The sequence below is a fragment of the Nycticebus coucang genome, chromosome 8, assembly GCF_027406575.1.
Source record: "Nycticebus coucang isolate mNycCou1 chromosome 8, mNycCou1.pri, whole genome shotgun sequence".
Lineage (NCBI taxonomy): Eukaryota > Metazoa > Chordata > Mammalia > Primates > Lorisidae > Nycticebus > Nycticebus coucang.
Window position 1 is genome coordinate 113069724 of NC_069787.1, and position 22313 is coordinate 113092036.

The 22313-nt window shown below is 39.9% G+C and overlaps 1 protein-coding gene across 2 annotated transcripts in view; it reads right to left on the minus strand.

The window, feature by feature from the left end:
- PLOD2 (procollagen-lysine,2-oxoglutarate 5-dioxygenase 2) overlaps positions 1-20810 on the minus strand; it is a 105824-nt gene extending 85014 nt beyond the window's left edge. For both annotated transcript variants that reach the window (XM_053599891.1, XM_053599890.1), the window contains exon 1: positions 20399-20810. In XM_053599891.1, coding sequence (XP_053455866.1) covers positions 20399-20507 — 109 coding nt within the window. In that variant the 5' untranslated portion in view covers positions 20508-20810. The remainder of the gene's footprint in view (positions 1-20398) is intronic.
- Positions 20811-22313: the final 1503 nt, after the last annotated feature.

A 22313-nucleotide genomic window follows, 5' to 3' on the forward strand; every position in this document is an offset into this window, starting at 1 on the left:
TGACTCTCATGTAAGTTATGATCCACACTAGTCCAAACTTAGAAGAGGGGACATAAATTCCAATGACTTAAGTTGCTTCCATTTCATAGTTCTATTTAATTTTCCCCATGACTTTCTTCAGTAATTCTTCTTAAAAGTTGACAAAGCATTTGATACTCTTATAACTTTATAAAAGAGCTTAATGTTAATAAGCAAAACGTGTATTTCACAGAATTCTAAGTCCATACTTCGAGCCATACTGTCAAAAAGACATCCATAAAATTCTAAAATAATTGAATTATTTGCTGAGCTTTAAGAAGAACAATTACTGAAGAAAGTCACAGGAAAATAAAATACTAAGGGGCACTCCTCCAACTCCTTTGAAGCTAGCATCTGGGTGGAAGTTGTATCCCTCCTCTCAGATGTGTTCCTATGAGATTTTAAAAATAGATGGTCTTCTCTCTACTACTTTTAGGCACTTCTGTTGGTAAGAATGGTCAGAAATATAAGGGGTTACCCTACAACAGTGTCCCAGGATCAGTCTCTCGGTCTATGGGAGTTGAGGAAGAGGGTGGGGAGAAAGAGGGGTAAGTACCACAGAGGGAGACAGGAGAGATAAACAACAAAGACAGTGGCTCAATTCCATAATCCAGAGTCTCCTTACCAGGCTCACAGGTCTAAGGAGTCAGTGGAGACAGCTTCCTGATCCCTGGATTACATTTATAGTGGTAGTACAATTGTGAACTTAGTATTACTAATGGAGCAAGCTGATTCCCCACTCCCATCCCCAACTGGCACAGGGCTTCCTTGTTTGGTCAGCTCTTTCTGCTGTTCTAGAAGTTACTTATGGGGGCTTGGCTTAATGCCCATTCTTCAGCCTTTCCAATAACTATAAAAAGATCATAATCACTGTTGTTAAATCTATTTCTGTTCAAAATATCTGCAATGGTTTCTTCTTCCTGAATGAACCCTGACCACTACAGGAGTGCACTTCTCCCGCTAGTTGTAGTTAGGATGAGCTGTGGGTTACCTGACTGTGCCCTTTTTTAGAGAATACTTTGATAGAGTGTCATCAGAAATAGCTTCATGAATGGGTTAAAGCCCTTAAAATAAGAAGTAGCATTTTGATACCCGAAGGACCAAAAATAGCATGCTACATCTGCTGGACAGCAAGGAGTCCAATATGAATACACAGTACAAATTGGTAAATAATGACAAAAGACATCTGGAAATAGGGAAGGCCCTGGAAGTAGGGCACTGAAATCAGAAATGTGCCATCAGACTGGAGTAATTTCTCAGCCTCAACACTATTGACACTTGGGGGCCGACAATTCCTTCTTGTGGGAGGTGGGGGTGTATGCACACCCCCCTGAACTCTACCCATTGGAGGCCTGTGGCATCCACCACTCATGACTAGATGTCTCCAGATATTACCAAATATTGTTTAGGGGAGCAAAATCACCCTATACAACGTTTAAGAGTCACTAGACTTGAGAAAGAGGACACAAGGGAAATAATTGAAGAAGCAGTTATCAAAAACCCAAATGCCCATGGATCCACGAATGGATTAATAAATTGTGGTATATGGGAGGCGGAGCAAGATGGCAGCCGAGTAACAGCTTCCTTGCATCTGGCACCCTGAGTCTGGGGAGATAGGACTCCAGACATCTCTGGCTGGTGGGATCTGCCTATCATCACTCCTATGAGGATACAGGGGACTTCTGGACCCCAAGAGGAGGACTAAAACAGTGGAAAACCGGCAAGTGGTCACGTGTGTTCAATCTGTCTAAACCCGCCCGCAACTGTAAGTTCAGTAGCAGCAACACTGCAAACCAGAAAGGCCTTACCTATTAACTGTTTTGGTGTCCTTGGACTTGGCACTGAGTTGAACTGCCTTGGGGAGGGCCGAGCGGGAATGTGGAGAACTTTGGCCGTTGTCTGGGGCCCCAGTTGGAGCCGCTGAGCCAGACGGAGCTAATAGTGTTTGGCAGTGGGTCACACAGAGCCATTGTGAGTGATCTGCCCCGGCAAACTCTGCCCTCAGGGTCCCAGAGCTATAATCGGGTGGGAGCTGGTAACCCAGCAACCAAGTAGCCTAAGGGTGGGGTCTGAGCCACCTTGCAGCCCTAACCCTCAGGGGCAGAGTGAGACCGGTTTTGGCACACTAGGTAAGTGGATAGCCACTTCAGCAGTGATTCTAGCGAGAAGCACTTTACTGGGAAAGCTTCTGCTCAGCAAGATTACAAGTTCAAAGTGCCTTTGAAGTGGGCTGAAGCGAGATTTAGGGTGTCTACCTGCTTGGGGTTGAGAAATCAGCAGCCTCCAGTCGTATCAGAACTGTGATTAACACCTCATACCCCAGAAGACCACGTGTTGCCCAGACAATATTCAATAACATATACAAACTGCTTTGTTTTTGGTTGTGTTTTTTATTTTATTTTTTTTGTTTGGTTGTTTTTTTTGTTTGTTTGTTTGTTTTGACGTTGTTGATGTTCTTTTGTTTTTTAATTACAATCTTTTCCATACAGATCCTTTTCCTTTCTCAATTTTTCTAGTTTAATTATAATTTCCCATTGCTGCCTTTTTTAATAACTAGAACTTCATTTTTGCTAGTGTTTCTACCACTATCATTTGGTTTTTCACCCAATTTTATCCCCGTAAAGTTTTCTGTTTGCTGGTTTTGGTTTGATTTATAGCATTTCTGTCTTTCCTCTCTACTTGGTAGAGGTGGGGTACTGTGGCTGATAGGTTAGCAAAGAGCTGCTGACCTCAAGGGAACCACCCAACTGGGCACCCCCAGAAGGTGGGGTTTTTTTAAGGTTGTGTCAAAGTACCCTACTGTACACCTATATTGCTGTGTCTCCCTCTTTCGTGCCTCTCTTCTTTTTGTCAATATTCCTTATACTCACCCCCTCTCCTTTCTCTATTTTTCTTTTTTTTCTTATCACTCGGTCCTCCTTTCTTTCATCCCTTTTTTGCTCTTCAACCTTCTCACCCTTCAGGTCCTGTGACCCTTAGTCCACAGGCACAAGAACTTAAAGAGCAAGAGGAAGTGAAAGGAAAATTACGACAAGGAAACAGATCAAAGAAATCACTCATGAGGAAGAATCAGCAGAAAACACCAGGCAACATGAAGAACCAGTCCAGAACAACCCCACCAAGGGACCACGAGGTAGCTACTGCAGATGATTCCACCTGTAAAGAAATGTTAGGAATGACAGAAAGGGAATTTAGAATACACATGTTGAAAACAATGAAAGAAATGATGGAAACAATGAAGGAAACTGCTAATAAAGTGGAAAATAACCAAAAGGAAATCCAAAAACAGAATCAAATAAGAGATGAACGATATGAAGAATATAAAAAGGATATACCAGACCTGAAGGAACTGAAACAGTCAATTAGGGAACTTAAAGATGCAATGGAAAGTATCAGCAACAGGTTAGACAATGCAGAAGAAAGAATTTCACAGGTAGAAGACAAAGTTCTTGAGATAACTTAGATAGTAAAAGAGGCAGAAAAGAAGAGAGAGAAAGCAGAACGTTCACTGTCAGAATTATGGGACTTTATGAAGCGTTCCAACATACGAGTTATAGGAATCCCAGAAGGGGAAGAAGAATGCCCCAGAGGAATGGAAGCCATACTAGAGAATATTATAAAAGAAAATTTCCCAAACATCACCAAAGATTCTGACAGACTGCTTTCAGAGGGATATCAGACCCCAAGTCGCCTCAACTCTAACCGAGCTTCTCCAAGACACATTGTGATGAACCTGTCCAAAGTCAAGACAAAAGAAAAGATTCTGCAAGCTGCCAGGAGTAAGCACCAGTTGACCTACAGGGGCAAATCCATCAGAGTGACCACACACTTCTCTAATGAAACTATCCAAGCAAGAAGACAATGGTCATCTACCTTTAATCTACTTAAACAGAACAATTTTCAGCCCAGAATTCTGTACCCTGCTAAGCTAAGCTTAAAAATTGACAGAGAAATCAAATCATTTACGGATATACAAACATTGAGGAAATTCGCCACAACAAGACCAGCTCTACAGGAAATACTTCAACCTGTTCTGCACACTGACCACCACAATGGATCAGCATCAAAGTAAGAGCTCAGAAATCAAAGGACAGAACCTAACCTCCACAATGATGCAAAAGATAAAACTAAGCAATGGACTCTCACCAAATAAGATGAATAGAATACTACCACACTTATCAATTATCTCAATAAATGTTAATGGCTTGAATTCCCCACTGAAGAGACATAGATTGGCTGACTGGATTAAAAAACACAAGCCATCCATTTGCTGTCTGCAAGAAACACACCTGGCTTCAATAGACAAATTAAAGCTCCCAGTCAAGGGTTGGAAGACAATTTTTCAGGCAAATGGAATTCAGAAGAAAAGAGGAGTTGCAATCTTATATTCAGATACATGTGGATTTAAAGCAACTAAAGTCAAAAAAGACAAAGATGGTCACTTTATATTGGTCAAGGGAAAACTACAACAAGAAGACATTTCAATTCTAAATATTTATGCACCCAATTTAAATGCTCCCAGATTCTTGAAGCAGACCTTACTCAGTCTGAGCAATATGATATCTGATAATACCATCATTAACAGGGGACTTTAACACTCCTCTTACAGAGCTGGACAGATCCTCTAAACAGAAATTAAACAAAGATATAAGAGATTTAAATGAGACCCTAGAACAACTGTGCTTGATAGACACATATAGAACACTCCACCCCAAAGATAAAGAATATACATTCTTCTCATCACCCCATGGAACATTCTCCAAAATTGATCATATCCTGGGACACAAAACAAATATCAACAGAATCAAAAGAATTGAAATTTTACCTTGTATCTTTTCAGACCATAAGGCACTAAAGGTGGACCTCAACTCTAACAAAAATGCTCAACCCCACCCAAAGGCATGGAAATTAAACAATCTTCTGTTGAATAACAGATGGGTGCAGGAAGAAATAAAACAGGAAATCATTAACTTCCTTGAGCATAACAACAATGAAGACACAAGCTCCCAAAACCTGTGGGATACTGCAAAAGCAGTTTTGAGAGGAAAATTCATCGCTTTAGATGCCTACATTCGAAAAACAGAAAGAGAGCACATCAACAATCTCACAAGAGATCTTATGGAATTGGAAAAAGAAGAACAATCTAAGCCTAAACTCAGTAGAAGAAAAGAAATATCCAAAATCAAATCAGAGATCAATGAATTTGAAAACAAAAGAATCATTCAGAAAATTAATGAAACAAGGAGTTGGTTTTTTGAAAAAATAAATAAAATAGATAAACCATTGGCCAGACTAACTAGAAATAGAAAAGTAAAATCTCTAGTAACCTCAATCAGAAACGATAAATGGGAAATAACAACTGATCCCACAGAGATACAAGAGATCATCTCCGAATACTACCAGAAACTCTATGCCCAGAAATTTGACAATGTGAAGGAAATGGATCAATATTTGGAATCACACCCTCTCCCTAGACTTAGCCAGGAAGAACTAGACCTCCTGAACAGACCAATTTCAAGCACTGAGATCAAAGAAACAATAAAAAAGCTCCCAACCAAAAAATGCCCTGGTCCAGATGGCTTCACTCCAGAATTCTATCAAACCTTCAAGGAAGAGCTTATTCCTGTACTGCAGAAATTATTCCAAAAAATTGAGGAAGAAGGAATCTTCCCCAACACATTCTATGAAGGAAACATCACCCTGATACCAAAACCAGGAAAAGACCCAAACAAAAAGGAGAATTTCAGACCAATCTCACTCATGAACATAGATGCAAAAATTCTCAACAAAATCCTAGCCAATAGATTACAGCTTATCATCAAAAAAGTCATTCATCATGATCAAGTAGGCTTCATCCCAGGGATGCAAGGCTGGTTTAACATACTGCAAGTCCATAAACGTTATCCACCATATTAACAGAGGCAAAAATAAAGATCACATGATCTTCTCAATAGATGCAGAAAAAGCATTTGATAAAATCCAGCATCCTTTTCTAATTAGAACACTGAAGAGTATAGGCATAGGTGGCACATTTCTAAAACTGATTGAAGCTATCTATGACAAACCCACAGCCAATATTTTACTGAATGGAGTAAAACTGAAAGCTTTTCCTCTTAGAACTGGAACCAGACAAGGTTGTCCTCTGTCACCTTTACTATTCAACATAGTGCTGGAAGTTCTAGCCAATACAATTAGGCAAGACAAGGAAATAAAGGGAATCCAAATGGGAGCAGAGGAGGTCAAACTCTCCCTCTTTGCTGACGACATGATCTTATACTTAGAGAACCCCAAAGACTCAAACCACAAGACTCCTAGAAGTCATCAAAAAATACAGTAATGTTTCAGGATATAAAATCAATGTCCACAAGTCAGTAGCCTTTGTATACACCAATAACAGTCAAGATGAGAAGCTAGTTAAGGACACAACTCCCTTCACCATAGTTTCAAAGAAAATGAAATACCTAGGAATATACCTAACGAAGGAGGTGAAGGACCTCTATAAAGAAAACTATGAAATCCTCAGAAAGGAAATAGCAGAGGATATTAACAAATGGAAGAACATACCATGCTCATGGATGGGAAGAATCAACATTGTTAAAATGTCTATACTTCCCAAAGCAATCTACCTATTCAATGCCATTCCTACCAAAGTACCTACATTGTAATTTCAAGATTTGGAAAAAATGATTCCGCGTTTTGTATGGAACCGGAAAAAAACCACGTATAGCTAAGGGAGTTCTTAGTAATAAAAATAAAGCTGGGGGCATCAGCATACCAGATTTTAATCTGTACTACAAAGCCATAGTGCTCAAGACAGCATGGTACTGGCACAAAAACAGAGACATAGACACTTGGAATCGAATTGAAAACCAAGAAATGAATCTAACATCTTACAACCAGCTAATCTTTGATAAACCAAACAAGAACATACCTTGGGGGAAAGACTCCCTATTCAATAAATGGTGTTGGGAGAATTGGATGTCTACATGTAAAAGACTGAATCTGGACCCACACCTTTCCCCACTCACAAAAATTGATTCAAGATGGATAAAGGACTTAAATTTAAGGCATGAAACAATAAAAATCCTCCAAGAAAGCATAGGAAAAACACTGGAAGATACTGGCCTGGGGGAAGACTTCATGAAGAAGACTGCCATGGCAATTGCAACAACAACAAAAATAAACAAATGGGACTTCATTAAACTGAAAAGCTTCTGTACAGCTAAGAAGACAATAACCAAAGCAAAGAGAGCAACCTACACAATGGGAAAGGATATTTGCATATTTTCAATCAGACAAAAGCTTGATAACTAGGATCTATAGAGAACCCAAATTAATCCACATGAAAAAAGCCAACAATCCCTTATATCAATGGGCAAGAGACATGAATAGAACCTTCTGTAAAGATGACAGACGAATGGCTAACAAACACATGAAAAAATGTTCATCATCTCTATATATTAGAGAAATGCAAATCAAAACCACCCTGAAATATCATCTAACCCCAGTGAGAATGGCCCACATCACAAAAATCTCAAAACTGCAGATGCTGGCGTGGATGTGGAGAGAAAGGAACACTTTTACACTGCTGGTGGGACTGCAAACTAGTACAACCTTTCTGAAAGGAAGTATGGAGAAACCTCAAAGCACTCAAGCTAGACCTCCCATTTGATCCTGCAATCCCATTACTGGGCATCTACCCAGAAGGAAAAAAATCCTTTTATCATAAGGACACTTGTACTAGGCTGTTTATTGCAGCTCAATTTACAATCGCCAAAATGTGGAAACAGCCTAAATGCCCACCAACCCAGGAATGGATTAACAAGCTGTGGTATATGTATACCATGGAATACTATTCAGCCATTTAAAAAAATGGAGACTTTACATCGTTCGTATTAACCTGGATGGAAGTGGAAGACATTATTCTTAGTAAAGCATCACAAGAATGGAGAAGCAGGAATCCTATATACTCAATTTTGATATGAGGACAATTAATGACAATTAAGGTTATGGGGTGGGAAGCAGAAAGAGGGATGGAGGGAGGGGGGTGGGGCCTTAGTGTGTGTCGGACTTTATGGGGGCAAACATTATTGCAAGAGGGACTTTACCTAACAATTGCAATCAGTGTAACTGACTTATTGTACCCTCAATGAATCCCCAACAATAAAAAAAAAAAAAAAAATTGTGGTATATGTACACCATGGAATACTATGCGGCCTTGAAGAAAGATGGAGACTTTACTTCTTTCATGGTTACATGGATGGAGGTGGAACATATTCTTCTCAGTAAAGTATCTCGAGAATGGAAGAAAAAGTGTCCAATGTACTCACCCCTACTATGACACTAATTTAGGACCTTCACATGAAAGCTATAACCCAGTTACAACCTAAGAATAGGGGGAAGGGGGAAAAGGTGGGGAGGGAGGGGGGAGGTGGGTAGAGGGAGGGGCATTGAAAGGATCACACCTGTGGTGCATCTTATAAGGGTATATGTGAGGCTTGGTAAATGTGGAATGTAAATGTCTTGGCAAAGTAACTAAGAAAATGCCAGGAGGGCTATGTCAACTAATGTGATGAAAATGTGTCAAATGGTCTATGAACCAAGTGTATGGTGCCCCATGATCATATTGATGTACACAGCTATGATTTAATGAAAAAAAAATACATATATGAAACAAACAAACAGAAAAGCTAAAATAGCCTGGTCACAAATATTCAGTGATCAGGATTTATTAAAATTAATAAAATACAATGTGGGAATCATACCCTTAAATATAATGTTGCCTTAATTATACTGCTGCCCTCATTATACATACACATGTATAATGTTGATTTCAATAGTTATGATTTCTCATGTTATTCTACTGAAAATATGTGTACTTTTTATTAAAGTCTTCTGGACCATTAAAAAAAAAAAAAAAAAAGCAGCAGTTATCTCATTTGTGATGCACGCCCAGACTAAGGGTTGCAAACATACGTGAAAGAAGAGGCTGGGCAGAAGCACTGTGGCTGGGAGTGGCCGGGAGCACGTCCGCACCACCTCCGAGAGACAGTACCGCTCAGAGTCAGCCAGGTCAGGCAGCTGCTGTTGTAAGAAGGCAAATCCAGGATTTCCAGGCCTTCTTTTCCTGTTGTCTTTTTGTTTTTCCTTCCAGGACAAGAAAAATTTAGATTTTTAAGTAAACCTTCCTGATTGTTAACAACCAGAACTGAATTTGAGTATTCTGAAAAACAATATGCAGGCTGGATTTGAGCCTGAGGCTGCCAGAAGCCTGCCATCTAGACAGGTGGGGCTAGCTTGGAAGGATGTTTAGAAAGATGAATAATGATTCCTGACCAAACGAACCAACTGCAAATGACATTTTTGAGAAAAGTGGCAGAAGTGAATTTGAATAGGTGCGGATGACGGTAAGGAAGCACTACTGAATGTGATAACAGTGTTAAGATCATACTTTTTTTAAAGTCCTTACCTGTTTGAGATATTTAATGATTTAATCACATATATATACACACACACACACTTTTCCTTATAGATGACAAAAAAAAAAAAAAAGAGAGAGAGAAATTAAGGGTGAAACCACATACCTGAATATCAAGAATAAATCCGAAGAATGATAAAAAATGACTTCAAAAGTTTGAATTTGAGTAAGTAGTTAAATAACATTACCAAAAAGACATTACCTGCATCATTAAATGTATTTATTCCTTTGAGTTTCCCTGAAAAAAGTTGTCTTTGTATCATGTTAAAGTTTCTTTCTAGAATTCACTGAAAGCCAGCATTTTTCTCTCCATTATCTGAATACAAGAATTCATTCCATACCTTCTAGGTTCTACTTTGAATGATACTAATTAAAATTATGTTGTTTGAAAATAACAAAAGCAGCAGCACTCAGTGAGCGGTTTCTGTTCAGGCACGATGTCAGGCTTTTTACAGCTACTATCACATTTAATTCTCAAATCTATCATAGGAAGCAATTACTATTACAAAGAAACTATGACACTTCATATAGTAAAGAGAAAAAGTCCAGAGCAAAAGGCACTCATACTTTCTATTCCATAAAATTCTTAAGGCTTAACAGTAATAATCCATGACTAATACAAACATATGAGCACAAACACACACACAAATGCTTTACTCCCATAAACTGATTTCCTTTTCACTTACCACATTCTAGTTCACTAAATACAATTGTATTTGAAAAGATATTTAATGAATGTGAAAAGTAGACCTTAGATGATTTGATAAATATTTCTGTAACAGTCTGGAATAGGTCCCTAATTTTTAAAGAGCATATATCATAAAAGTTTTTTTTAATTTCTATAGAGTTACTAGCATCATTTTTATTAATCTGTTTGACTCAAGAAATCAGGACTGAAACAGAGGGATACAAAGTAATTTATTAATGGCTGATAATATTTAAACATACTGAAAAGTACATGATTCCTTTCAGAAGACAGAAAATAGCTTCCAGACTGTTTTCTCCTCTCATATAAAACACTTGGAATATTTTAAAATGTAAATTTCATTCTAGTTATTTTGGGCCTTACTTTCTTACCTCTAAATTAAAAGATAATTAGAAAAACATCAAAACTTGGCAACATCAAGTCTTGGCCAAGTCCAACTCCTGATACAATAACCAGAAGCCAAAGCGGAATTCAAAAGACAAAACAACTTTGTATCTATGCCTCCTTTGACCTAAGACATTCATATTAAGTTTCCTTGAGGCCTCTTTCCTGATTCCTGCAGCAGTCTCTCTACCACCTTAAAATTCAACAAATCAAATCACAGAGCTGTAAAGATAAAAAATTACAAATGAAGTCTGGAGAAGCTCAGTATTTGGCTCAAGGTTGGTGAGAGGAAAGATTAGAACTTAGATACAGGTTTCCTGATGCCAGACATCTGGGCTGTGTCCTGTGGCCCAGGCTGCCTCACGGTACTGAGTTTCTCTTTGATTCGTTCACTTTTACATATGTATTATTTTCCCTGAAAGCATTTTAGAATTTTAATGTGAAACAGGAACTGAGCCTGGTATTTATTTTGTTTTTTCATCTAGTTTTGTTTGTCTATTTTTCCCCCACACAAGGCACCAGAATACAGACTAGCCATTCAATAAATCCTGGAATTAAATTTTAACCCATTAATTGTTACATTTCAGAGTATTATGCAATGGAAATTATTCTTCGCATACATTTGCATTTAACCGTATTTACAATACAGTTACCTCTCTTTAGAAAAAAATGTATTTTGGGAGAATTTTTAAATTTTAGTTAACTAAATAAATGTAGATTTAAATTATGTAGGTTCATGAAACTAAATGCAAATTACTGCTCAAAAACAAGATTTACTGCACTGCGAAAATTGTGTAGGCATTATATTAAACAAAATAAGTCAAATGCATAAAAACAAATTTCTCATGTCCTCATATGTGGGAGCTAACAATTAAAACAACTGATCTCATGGAGATAGAGAGTAAAATGATGGTTTCCAGAGCCTGGGAAGGGTAGTTGGGGGGGGAGCCTAAAGTGGGGATAGTTAATGGATCCTAAAGTATAGTTAGACAGAACAAACAAGATCTAACATCTGATAGCACCATAGGGTGACTATAGTTGGTCAGTTATATTTTAAAATAACTAAAAAAGTGGGATTGGAATGTTTCTAAAACAAGAAAATGATAAATGCTTGAGGTGACATATATGCCAATTAACCTGATTTGATTATTACATTGTAAGCCTGTATGAAAACACCACATGTACCCCATAAATACATATGTACAACTATTATGTATCCATACTAATTAAAAATAAATTTCACAAAGAAGTTATGGGCAAAAGCATACAAATGTTACCTACTGAAGAAAACAAAGTATCTAAAGGCTAGGATCATGATTATTTTGTCCCTATGAAATCACAAATACGTTGGATCCATCTGTTAACCCTTACCTACCCAGGGACCTCACGGATTCACACTATAGGGAAGAGCTGTCAGCGTAAAGGAAAGTGGTGGGAAGACATGAGGGGAGAGAAAAGACGGGAGAACGAACACAGAACTGAGGGACCCCAAAACGTGCCAGGTGGACAAGTATGGGATTGTACTTAAGTCAGAATAAAAACTATAAATTTCTACTTTGTAAGTTTATTCATTTCTTTGCTTTGGTGATTTTCCAGTTTGGGGTTTTGTTTTGCCCTTGGTTACCTAGTAAAGTCACTGTTTAAAAAATTCCAACCTCATCTAAACTAAACTAAGAAGAAAAGCAGAATTGTCCTTCTCTAGATGTGGCTGTCAGGAATTTCAGACGGGCTAGACAAGCAGGACATTCCGGCCACAGCTGTGGTGGCCACCGGAGGCCGGGAAAGAACCAACAGGGCCAGGGCAGGAGAAGGGACCTCCGAAGACAAGGAGCCTCAGACCGTCTTGGGCGAGACTGGAAAAACCCCATCACAGCACCAGTTTGCCCTCAGCATAGAAGCTCTGTAAGGCTTCCCCAGGTGATTGAATTAGGCAGGTTATTTTAGTCTGTCTGCACGCTGCTTCTTCATTTTTAAAAATTAATTTAAATTCCATATTCGCAGAATTTAGGAAGGGGGGAGATAAAATACCTGCTGCTATTTAGAACCAGGAAGGAAAGGTTTAAATAAATAATCAAAGAATCTGTTAGAAAATGCATTTAGAGGTAGGCATGGTGGTTTATGCTTATAATCCCAGTGACCTGGGAAGCCTGAACCCAGGGGCTCCAGAGTGTAGTGGGCTATGATAGTGCCACAGTATTCCAACCTGGGTGACAGTGAGATCCTGTCTCTAGAAAAAAAGAAACAATAAATCTAAAAGTTACTAACGCTCTTCTTAGACTTTTACTCAGCACCTGTGAATAATTAGTAACCTAAGGCCCCCATAAAAAATATGGCTTCAAACCAACCAATTAAAATAGACTAATCAATGACAAAGCCTTACCAGTGGACATTGCTGGGGCTCTGGAATAAAGAAGTACAGCTTCTGGGGCCTTTCTTTTCCCAGAGCAGAACAATGCCACAGCATCAGAAAGATTACCAGGAATGACTACACACTGGTCTCTGCGGTGCCTGTGAGAGGGTCAACTGCACAGCACCACGCACAGTCCTTACCTCTTTAGTGTCTGGATGACCAGGGCTGGCGCTGTCAGCAATTAACATTGTGTGTGCTTAAAAGTTCCTTTGTCCTTTACCTTTACCTTCCAGAACACAGGGGTAAAACCACAACTTTTTAAAACCAAAGGAAATTTCTCTCTCCTACTCTTTGTAAGAAATCCTAAAACGGATTAGCAGTATCTAGAAACAAAAGGTGGGAATTCTTCAAAATTTAAGAATATAATCCTAAAGAAAACAAGCAAATTATTAGTAATGTGATAAACACCGTAAGTATCCAAAACAATGAAAGGAATATTAAAATCAATAAATAATCAGTGTAACAAATGAGATTTAATTTTAATTCTAGCCCATTTTAGAAACTTACCTTTGCTTGTTACAAACACTTGTTTTTTTGTTGTTGTTTGTTTTTGCAGTATTTGGCCGGGGCTGGGTTTGAACACGCCACCTTCGGCATATGGGGCTGGTACCCTACTCCTTTGAGCCACAGGCATCGTCCTACAAACACTTGGTGATTTTCCACTAGCCATCGAAGTGCTTTTTTATTCATTTTTGATCATGAGAACACTACTTACACCAAAAAAGCATGTCTACTAGTTAGCTTCAAGTGCCATCTTTGTGACACAGTTAGTAAGACAGTAACCAGTGAACTCCTGAACTCAAATCTCACTCTGTTGCCCAGGCTAGAGAGCCATGGCCACTGCTCCTGGCCTTTTCTTCCCATCTTCCTCATTCAGACCCGCATTTTAGTTATGTTGACCGAAACTCATGTTTGTAGTAAAGGTGTTAAGAGTAAAATTTACAGTAATAATCATGTTCTCTGAATTTTATCCAAATTTAAAATATGGAGTATTTTTCATTTCGAGTATAAACACAGTTTTTCTTCAGAGACATGAGCCCTCGGCCAAGAAGAAAAAAATACGGTAGCAGGCTCCGTCACTCTGTCTTGATAATGCCTCGTGAGTGTCCCCATTACTCAGAAACTTGAATAGAAACTGATACTGTCTTGTGAATAGAGAACAGTCAATAAATACAGTAAAAAAAGATTTATGTTGATTGCTCTTAAGATGAAAAGACTGCCCACTTTCTACTTAAAGACTGCTCCCTAGCTAGAATTTAATTATAGAACTATAAACATGAAAACAAATTTCTTGTAGCAAAAAAGAAGTTGTAAACATGAAGCATATTTTCACACTAAGAAATTAAGCATTTTCTCCCTTAATCACATCTTCTTTATGAAACAAATTCAAGGGAAGAATACAGCCACATTTCAACGAAAAATTTGGAAAGTATTTCCCTAAAACTACTAAAATAATCTAGGCCTTAAAATAAGGCAAAGTTCAATCAGTAACTATGTATGAAAATGCACAAACCTGAATTACTTTTTTTAAATAAGGAGATCTAAATCTTAAAAACTTAATTAAAATTATTTATAAAATCATAAATTATAATTTATATACATAATTTATATTTTTTATTTTTTATTTTTTATATTTTATTTTTATATATTTATATTTTTATATAATTTATAAATTATTTATAAAATTAGGTTTTCCTCTTTTAACATACAAAAGGAAAGCAATGGAAATATTCCTTTTGCTTTTGAAAATAACATGCCTCTGCTGTTGGAAAATTTTTTAAGTAAAATTATCCTGAGAAACATAAAACCTTATTTGAAGGTACTATATTTTTTAATTATAAATAGTATTTTTTGAGGGTACATCTTTGTGACACAGTTAAAAAGACAGTAATCAATTCTGTATCATTACCTAATCTTCAGCGGTGTTATTACCAAACATAGATTGCAACTGACAGACCTTAAGGTAGTGAATAGAATAAAAACAAAAAATAACAGCACCATGTCTATAATTCTCCTACTCTCGATAACTATATCTTGGCTAACTACAACATCAATGGCTTTGAAATTAGGTTCAGTTTAGTTTAGTGAGGCAAGCACTCTACAGTAAAAGCAAACTACGGGAAAGAGTATTTGTCGGCTCAGTGTCCATAGCTCAGTGAGTAGGGCACCGGCCACATACACCCAAGGCTGGCAGGTTCAAGCCTGGCCCGGGCCTACTAACTGACAATGACAACTGCAACTAAAAAATGGCCAGGCATTGTGGCAGGCACCTGTAGTCCCAGCTACTTGGGAGGCTGAGGCAAGAGAATTGCTTAAGCCCAAGAGTTTGACGTTGCTGTGAGCTGATGCCCCAGCACCCTACCAAGGGTGACACAGAGAGACTCTGTCTAAAAAAATAAATAAATAAAATAAAATAATAAATGAGTATTTGATACTTTAAAAGCCATCCTTTTTCACTTCAGCCTAATTTATAGCAATGGTTAAAGAAAAATAAAAATATTCATTGATAAATGTGCTAATTATTTATGCCAGGAACTAAACCACCAATCTATAACCAAGTTTCTACAAAAAAATTCTAAAAAACACTGAAGCTCTGAAGAAGTATGCACCTCCTTTCCAACTAGCCATCAAAGAGCTTTTTTATTCATTTTTGATCATGAGAGCACTACTTACACCAAAAAAGCATGTCTACTAGTTAGCTTCAAGTGCCATGTTTCAAAAGATGTAACAGAGTAGCTCTGTTTGAATTCAAAACACCATAGGAAATCACTGGTAAAGTCCAAAATGAAAAACAGGTCTCTGAAATGCCCAGAGCCAACTGCTACTGTCCAGAATCCAGCTCTTTCCAAGAGAGCAGCAGATCTGCATGAGCCACAGCTTAAGTGGAAATGTCATCTCCTTAGGCAAGGATCTGCAAAGACTTTCTGTACAGACAGACAAGTACCATTTAGACTCTGCTGGCCTAATAGTCTCTGCAGCAACTACTCCCGTCTGCCTTGCAGCAATCACAGGCAATACATAAACAAAACATGGGTAGGAGCCAACATAACTTTAATTTCATATAGTTTCCTTGTAACTTATTATTTTTCTTTTGATGTTTCCCAACCATTTAAAAATGTAAGAACCATTGCCAGTTGATTGGCTGTATGACAACAGGTAGCTGTTTTGGCCTGCTGGGATTCGGTCCGCAGGGCCTAGTTCACCAGACTGGCCTGGGACCCAGCTTTCCTTCAGCCTGTGCCTATTTCTTTCCCCTCTGTTTACATAAACCTACAAATTATGTGCTTTCCCCATCAGCAAAGCATTCCTTTTGCTTCTCTACCCAGTCTTTGTTTCCTTCCCATAGCACCCAGAAGTCCAAAAGAATAACTATGTGGTCAGGAAAGACAAAAACAGCCTGAAGAAGGCCCTCCTCTATTGCTTTGTAGCTATGTGAACTCGTGGAAGTTATGCGACCATTCCAAACCTTCACTTCACCTCCTATTTTAGTAAGGATTATGGTACCCGGTGACCTGTAAGTAACAGTGAAGGTGCCATTTTAGAGAGTAAGGAAGGTAGAGGAGATACAACCTGTGGAGAAGACATGGCAAGTGCAGTTCAGAAACAAGGCCTTGCTTGATGTCTCACTGATAAGTCACTACGTCAGCGTAGTGTGTAGGTTCCCAAGTAGAGGAAGGAAGCTCAGTGAATTTAGCTGAAATCTTGAGACATGAAGCAAAGAGCAATCTCCCTGACTGCATGCCAGTAGGCCAAAACTCAGCAAGAACTGAGAATCTCTTCATGGCAAAAGAAAAGGGCAGACACAAAACAGCAAAAAAAAAAAAAAGAATGCCACTCAGTTTTTCACTTTAAATAATTTATAATTTATTAAACATAAACAGCTATAATACAAAGCAGGTTTTACTTACATAAACCAATTACATTAAGAAGTTGCAAAGGAAAAGAAGCAAACAAAAGATAGTGAGGGGAAGAATTTCCTAGGAGCTAGACTTAAACAATAAAAAGGACATTAAAAACAGAAAGAAATAAATAGGGAGACACAGAAATTTGAAAGTACAATTCATGTACATATCTAGGTTTATAAAACATAAATACTTATACTAGACATTACTAAATTATTCTTCAAGAACACCGTGCTTCCAATGAGTTTGAGAATTTCCATCTTCACATTTTCTAAGATGACAGTTTATTTTTAAAGTACTTTCTCCTGTATGATGGATAGGAAAAGGTAACTCAATTTAATTTTCATTCTTGATCCTCCCATGCTCAGGAGTTGTTTCACACCTCTTTTCACTTTATGAAATAAAGGCATGGTCTGTTTAAAGGATGGTATGTCATTCCCAGGGGGAGTCCAGAGCACAGAAGGGCACCAAGGGCAAGTCCCCTGCTCTCCTTCCCAGCAGTTTCTCCAGAACCTTGCTTGTTCCCTCTCCACCCCGTAAATTGCTAGTTTGCACCAGCAGATAGGGACAAACCCATTCTTACCTCCTTGAATGTACCACAGTAAATTAAAGAGTGTATAAATGAACGTGGTTGAAAAATACCAGTCTTGACAGAAACATCTGAAACCATTTCCTTCATTTTTGCCCAAAACTTGGTTTCTGCCCAATTCAGACCATAGGATGGTCAAGGTGCATCGGAAAACACACACACAAGTGTTGATACAAGTCTGGAGACTTGATTGCAAAGGTCTGGCTGGAATACATCTCCCTCCTCCCATCCAGAATGCAGAAAGTACAGGAAAGACAAACCAGGACATGAACCTGTTTCGTTGACACTGATTAGGAGGAGTCTGCCCGTGAAAGCCCCCACAGTATATAATAATTTATATAGTATATAATTTTCAGGTACCATTTCTATAAATGATTCTACAAGAAAATGATTATTTTTAACCAAAATCTTATTTAGATTCTTTCCATGCTAAGAATAAAGTGGCAAACAAAAAGGAATCCACATAGCACCCAGAACTTTCAGTAAAGCTAACAAAAAGCAGTGTTTTCAACTCTGCCCAACCAAGCACCAAAGCTTGGGAGAACTGTATTCCAAAAATGGATAAATGTGATTCAAACAGCACATTCCATATTACAGAGGAAGAAAGGAAAATCACTATATTATTTGTTTTCAAGAAAGATTTGCTACTATCATTCCAATAATACTATAATGCTACATTGTCTCAAATATACATAGATTTCCTTATCTAGTGATTCTCCACTCTGGGCAATTTGGACATTTGGCCATGTTTTGTTCTTACATATGAGAGTATTACCAGCATCTAGTACAGAGGCCAAGGACACAGCTAGTCATCTATAAGGCACAGGCCAGCCCCCAATAGCAAAGAAGTATCCAGGCTCAAAATGTCAAAAGGGCCAAAAAAATTCTGATCTAATCCTTTTCTTCCTGGCTAGCTGGGACATGATGACAAATATAAGAGGTTAGAGATACTGGACACTCTTCTTAAAGACCTCCTATTAAGCTAGACAACAAAGAATCCTTGTAAAAAGCTTGATATTTTTGTGGATTAATAAGTTTCCATTTATTAATTTTCAGTTGTAATATTCAAGGAATAAAAAAGACCAAAGTCCATGATTCTGGCCACATTTTCAAGCAGTGTACCTCCTACCTTTACTAGCTTGTTATATAACCTGTAAGAACATCTACCCACCCAGAAGTTTGTAATCAAACTTGCTGGTGCTGACTCCACCTATTACAAATTAGTATTTTCCCACATTTGGGCCAGAACTTAATTGTCCATGCCCACCTACCAAAAGTGACAGTCCTCCGCTTTCACTAGTGAATTTTATGTGTTCTTTTTCTGACAAAAACATTCATATCTGAAATTCCCTTTCTCTGATGTTACAATCAATTAAAAGTGCATTGTCCGGTTCTATGAAATTTAAAAGCCACAGTGAGAAAGGAAGTCCAACTTTGACTACAAACTTAAAGGCTTCTAGAATAGAGCTGCTTCTATAAAAAGTAAAGAACGTTGGTAATGAAGTGGGATAAAATATACAAAAGCCAAAAGGACCCCTCTAAAATATAGCAAAACCCTTAGAGGTTATTTTATTTCCCAATAAAAGTATTCTTGGGTGCTTCAACAAAGAAAGACATTTTTCTGGGGAAAGTTTTTTGTTTTATTTTATAGCTCTATTTCCAAGTTTGCCGAAGGCATTTACTTGCATATCATTTTTAGATATTACACTAAAAGAAATATCGTAAAATTACGAAAATATTTAGTTCAGATTTAGAGGAATCACACGGGTTCAGAAATTTGTTTTTAAGCCATCACATATACCTGACATAAAGCAAAGCATCTTGTACCACAGCAATCCATCTAAATGCTGACGTTTCTCGTGCTAACAAAGAGACCACTGTTTGGCAAGAACATAGAAAGATGGGCAGTTTCGCCGGCTGAAGTTTTCTGGCACACATAAAGATGAAGACAAAACCACTTCTACATGAATTATCTGTACTGTACACCAAATATCACCTTTTGGATATAACCCCGAAACAGTAGGAATTTCTGTTTTTAGACTTCAGGTAAATTCTAGCAGAAAAGCACCCTATTAGTAAAGGGAAGAAGTACCCACATGATCTTAAGTTAAAAAAAAAAAGTAGATTATTTGAATGCAAGATCCAATTTCAGAGAGTTGAGAATAAGGGCACAAAAGTGGAAATCTCCACGGAGTTCTCATGTGTGGCAAATGGTAGTAAAGTATGCTTAGACAACCGTGGTGAGATTCTCTTTATCTGGCTAAAGGTAAAAAGTTTTGTTTTACACGAATTTGACTAGACCATTCACTGCAGTTCCAGCTTTTGAAAACAAGAAACAGCACGACGCTTAAGAAAAGGGTAGCTAAGGGGAGAGGCTGTGTGTCCACAGCTTCCCCTCCGAATCCCAGAGGCGGCAAGCTGCCGCCTGGAGGTATTGGGTAGCCGGCAGCCTCGCTGAAAACAACCAAGGTTTACGAGCGTTGTTTTTGGCAAAAGGTAAGTGTTACCGGCTGCTTCCTGGGGTGCTGGAAGGAATGTGTCACCATCAATCAAAAAGTACACTGAGCCCCGTGTTTAGGTCACAGAGGGAGTACTGCCTGGTCCATCCGGGACGAATCCATGCCAACTCCCAGAAGGGGAGTGAAAGGAAAGTCGCAGGAAAGGTGTCAGCGGTGCCCGGTGACCTGCAAGACCAAAAGGAAACCCCAACTTGTTCTGAAGGGAAAGTCGGGCGCGCTCAGTACACGAAAAACAAGAGCCCAAGAAGGAGGGGGGGGAGGGTTGCACATTTCCCCTCCAACAAGCACCAGCCGACCGCAATTCCGGGGAAGCCCCTGCGGTCCCGGGGCGGAGGGGCGAGCCCCGTCCAAGGGCTGCAGGATGAATGAACAGCAGAGGGCCGGGTGCTCACCTGTGGGGATGCCCGAAGGTCTCTCCGACTCTGCTCCCAGGCAGGGATTCCAGCGGTGCAGGGCCAGCGCCAGCAGCAGCAGACGAGGCATCGCCGCGCACCACCTCATCCTCCGCACGTCGAGGGCCGGCGCCCGCGGTCAGCCCGCCGCCCCGCAGCGGCGCAGAGGCGCACTTCTCGCGAGAGCACCGCGGCCGGTCCGCGCGGGACTGGCGAGGGCGGGAGGCGCGAACGCGCGAGGTGCGAGCGGCGCGGAGGGGCCCGAGTGAGGCGGTCGGCGGAGCGCGGGTGCCGGCGCCGCGGACGACTTATAGGCTCCCGTGGGAGGCGACTGGGCGGGCCGAGCCCCGACTATTGGCCGCCGTCTGACCCGCTGCTGCTGCGCGCGCCGGGGCGGTCGCCTCCGCTCGCCCCCGCTCGCCCCCGCTCGCCCCCGCTCGCCCTCCTGGGCCGTTCGTCTGGGTTTTTTGACTGTTCGGGCGCTATTTAAGGAGCTGTCTGCGGCTACGTGTGGAGACTCACGCAGCGCTGCCGGCTGCAGCGGGGAGCGGGTACTTGCGTCTGGGACGGGTCGGGGGAGGAGCCGCCCGAGTCCGGTGCGAGGGCGGCGCTGCCTCCCGGCTCCGCTCCGCGGCCCCAGCGCCAGAAGCGGCCCCAGCAGGCGCGGAGGGTGAGAATTCGTGCGTCTTGACCTCAGATACACCCCCAGGCAGAAGCGACGGCAGAGCCTCGACCATTTGGGCTGAAAAGGACCTCGCCAGCCTCTCAACCATGGAAGTGGTCGCCCCCCATTAAATCAGGTTCATCACCCTGTGAAAGAAAGGCCGTGTTTTTGTTTTACTTTGTAAACCCAAAGTTTTATTGTCCAGTGAACATTTCTTTCTCCACTGCTTGTGCCCAGAGAGCCGTAGACTCTTTCCAGTAGTGAGTCTTGTAAATCCTGCGGAATCGGAGCCCAGAGTGTGTAATCTGGGACTGTGCTTTACAGGATCTTCCTCCAGTCCAGATGGAAAATTACTCACGAAGATGTGGTCAGCAGGATCTCTTGGTTCCTTGGCGGGTCCCCCACTGCTTCTAGGTTTGCTAATGTCTGAGCGATCCCACATCCCGCCCCGCTTCCCTCCCTTCCCCCCATATTCTCACTTTTTAGCTGGCCCAGGATTTAATCTGTTGGAGTGAGCAGGGGCAAAAACACAAATCAGGAGAGCGTTTGACAGTTTTGCCACATCCGTTTCATGACATGAACGTCTTATGAAGAAAGAGATCAGACCGGCAGCGTTCTGTAATCTACCTAACATCTCCGTGAAATGGGGAAAAAAAAAAAGGAAAGAAAGAAAGAAATAGGCCTGAGCCAACATTCATTTCAACTCTGAACCTTTGAAATTAAAACAAAATTGTTGCAAAAGATATGTTCCACTATGATCACATTTTCTATAAAATTGCCAGGATGTTAAGATAAGGGGAGCACTATATGGTAGCATTAAAAACAGGTGGAAAACCGGCAAAGAAATGTTGCCCAGGATTTGACATTTTAGAAAAAGAACAATTTCCTGTGCCCAGAACTAAGCCAGTTATTACTGTGTTTTGAAGGTTTTGTCTCAGGTTTTTAAGAGAAGAGGAAAGTTGGAGAAAGTTCAGGGAAGAGTAACAAATAATTAAAGACATGGAAAGTATGACCTGTGTGGAGAATAAAATAAGGTTTATTTGGTCTGAAGGAGAAAGAACAAAGAGATGGATCCTTAACAGGCTTCTATGTGTGGCAAGCCCTGCTCTATAAAAGGCAGAAAGCCAACGGCATCAATCCTTAGTGTCCAAGGAGCTTTGGGCCAAATCCAGTCTCCAGAATTCCAAACTTCTTGAACTTGACTTCTTTCAGCTTCCTTCTCCAGTATCTTCAAGAGCTTGCGTGTCTGGA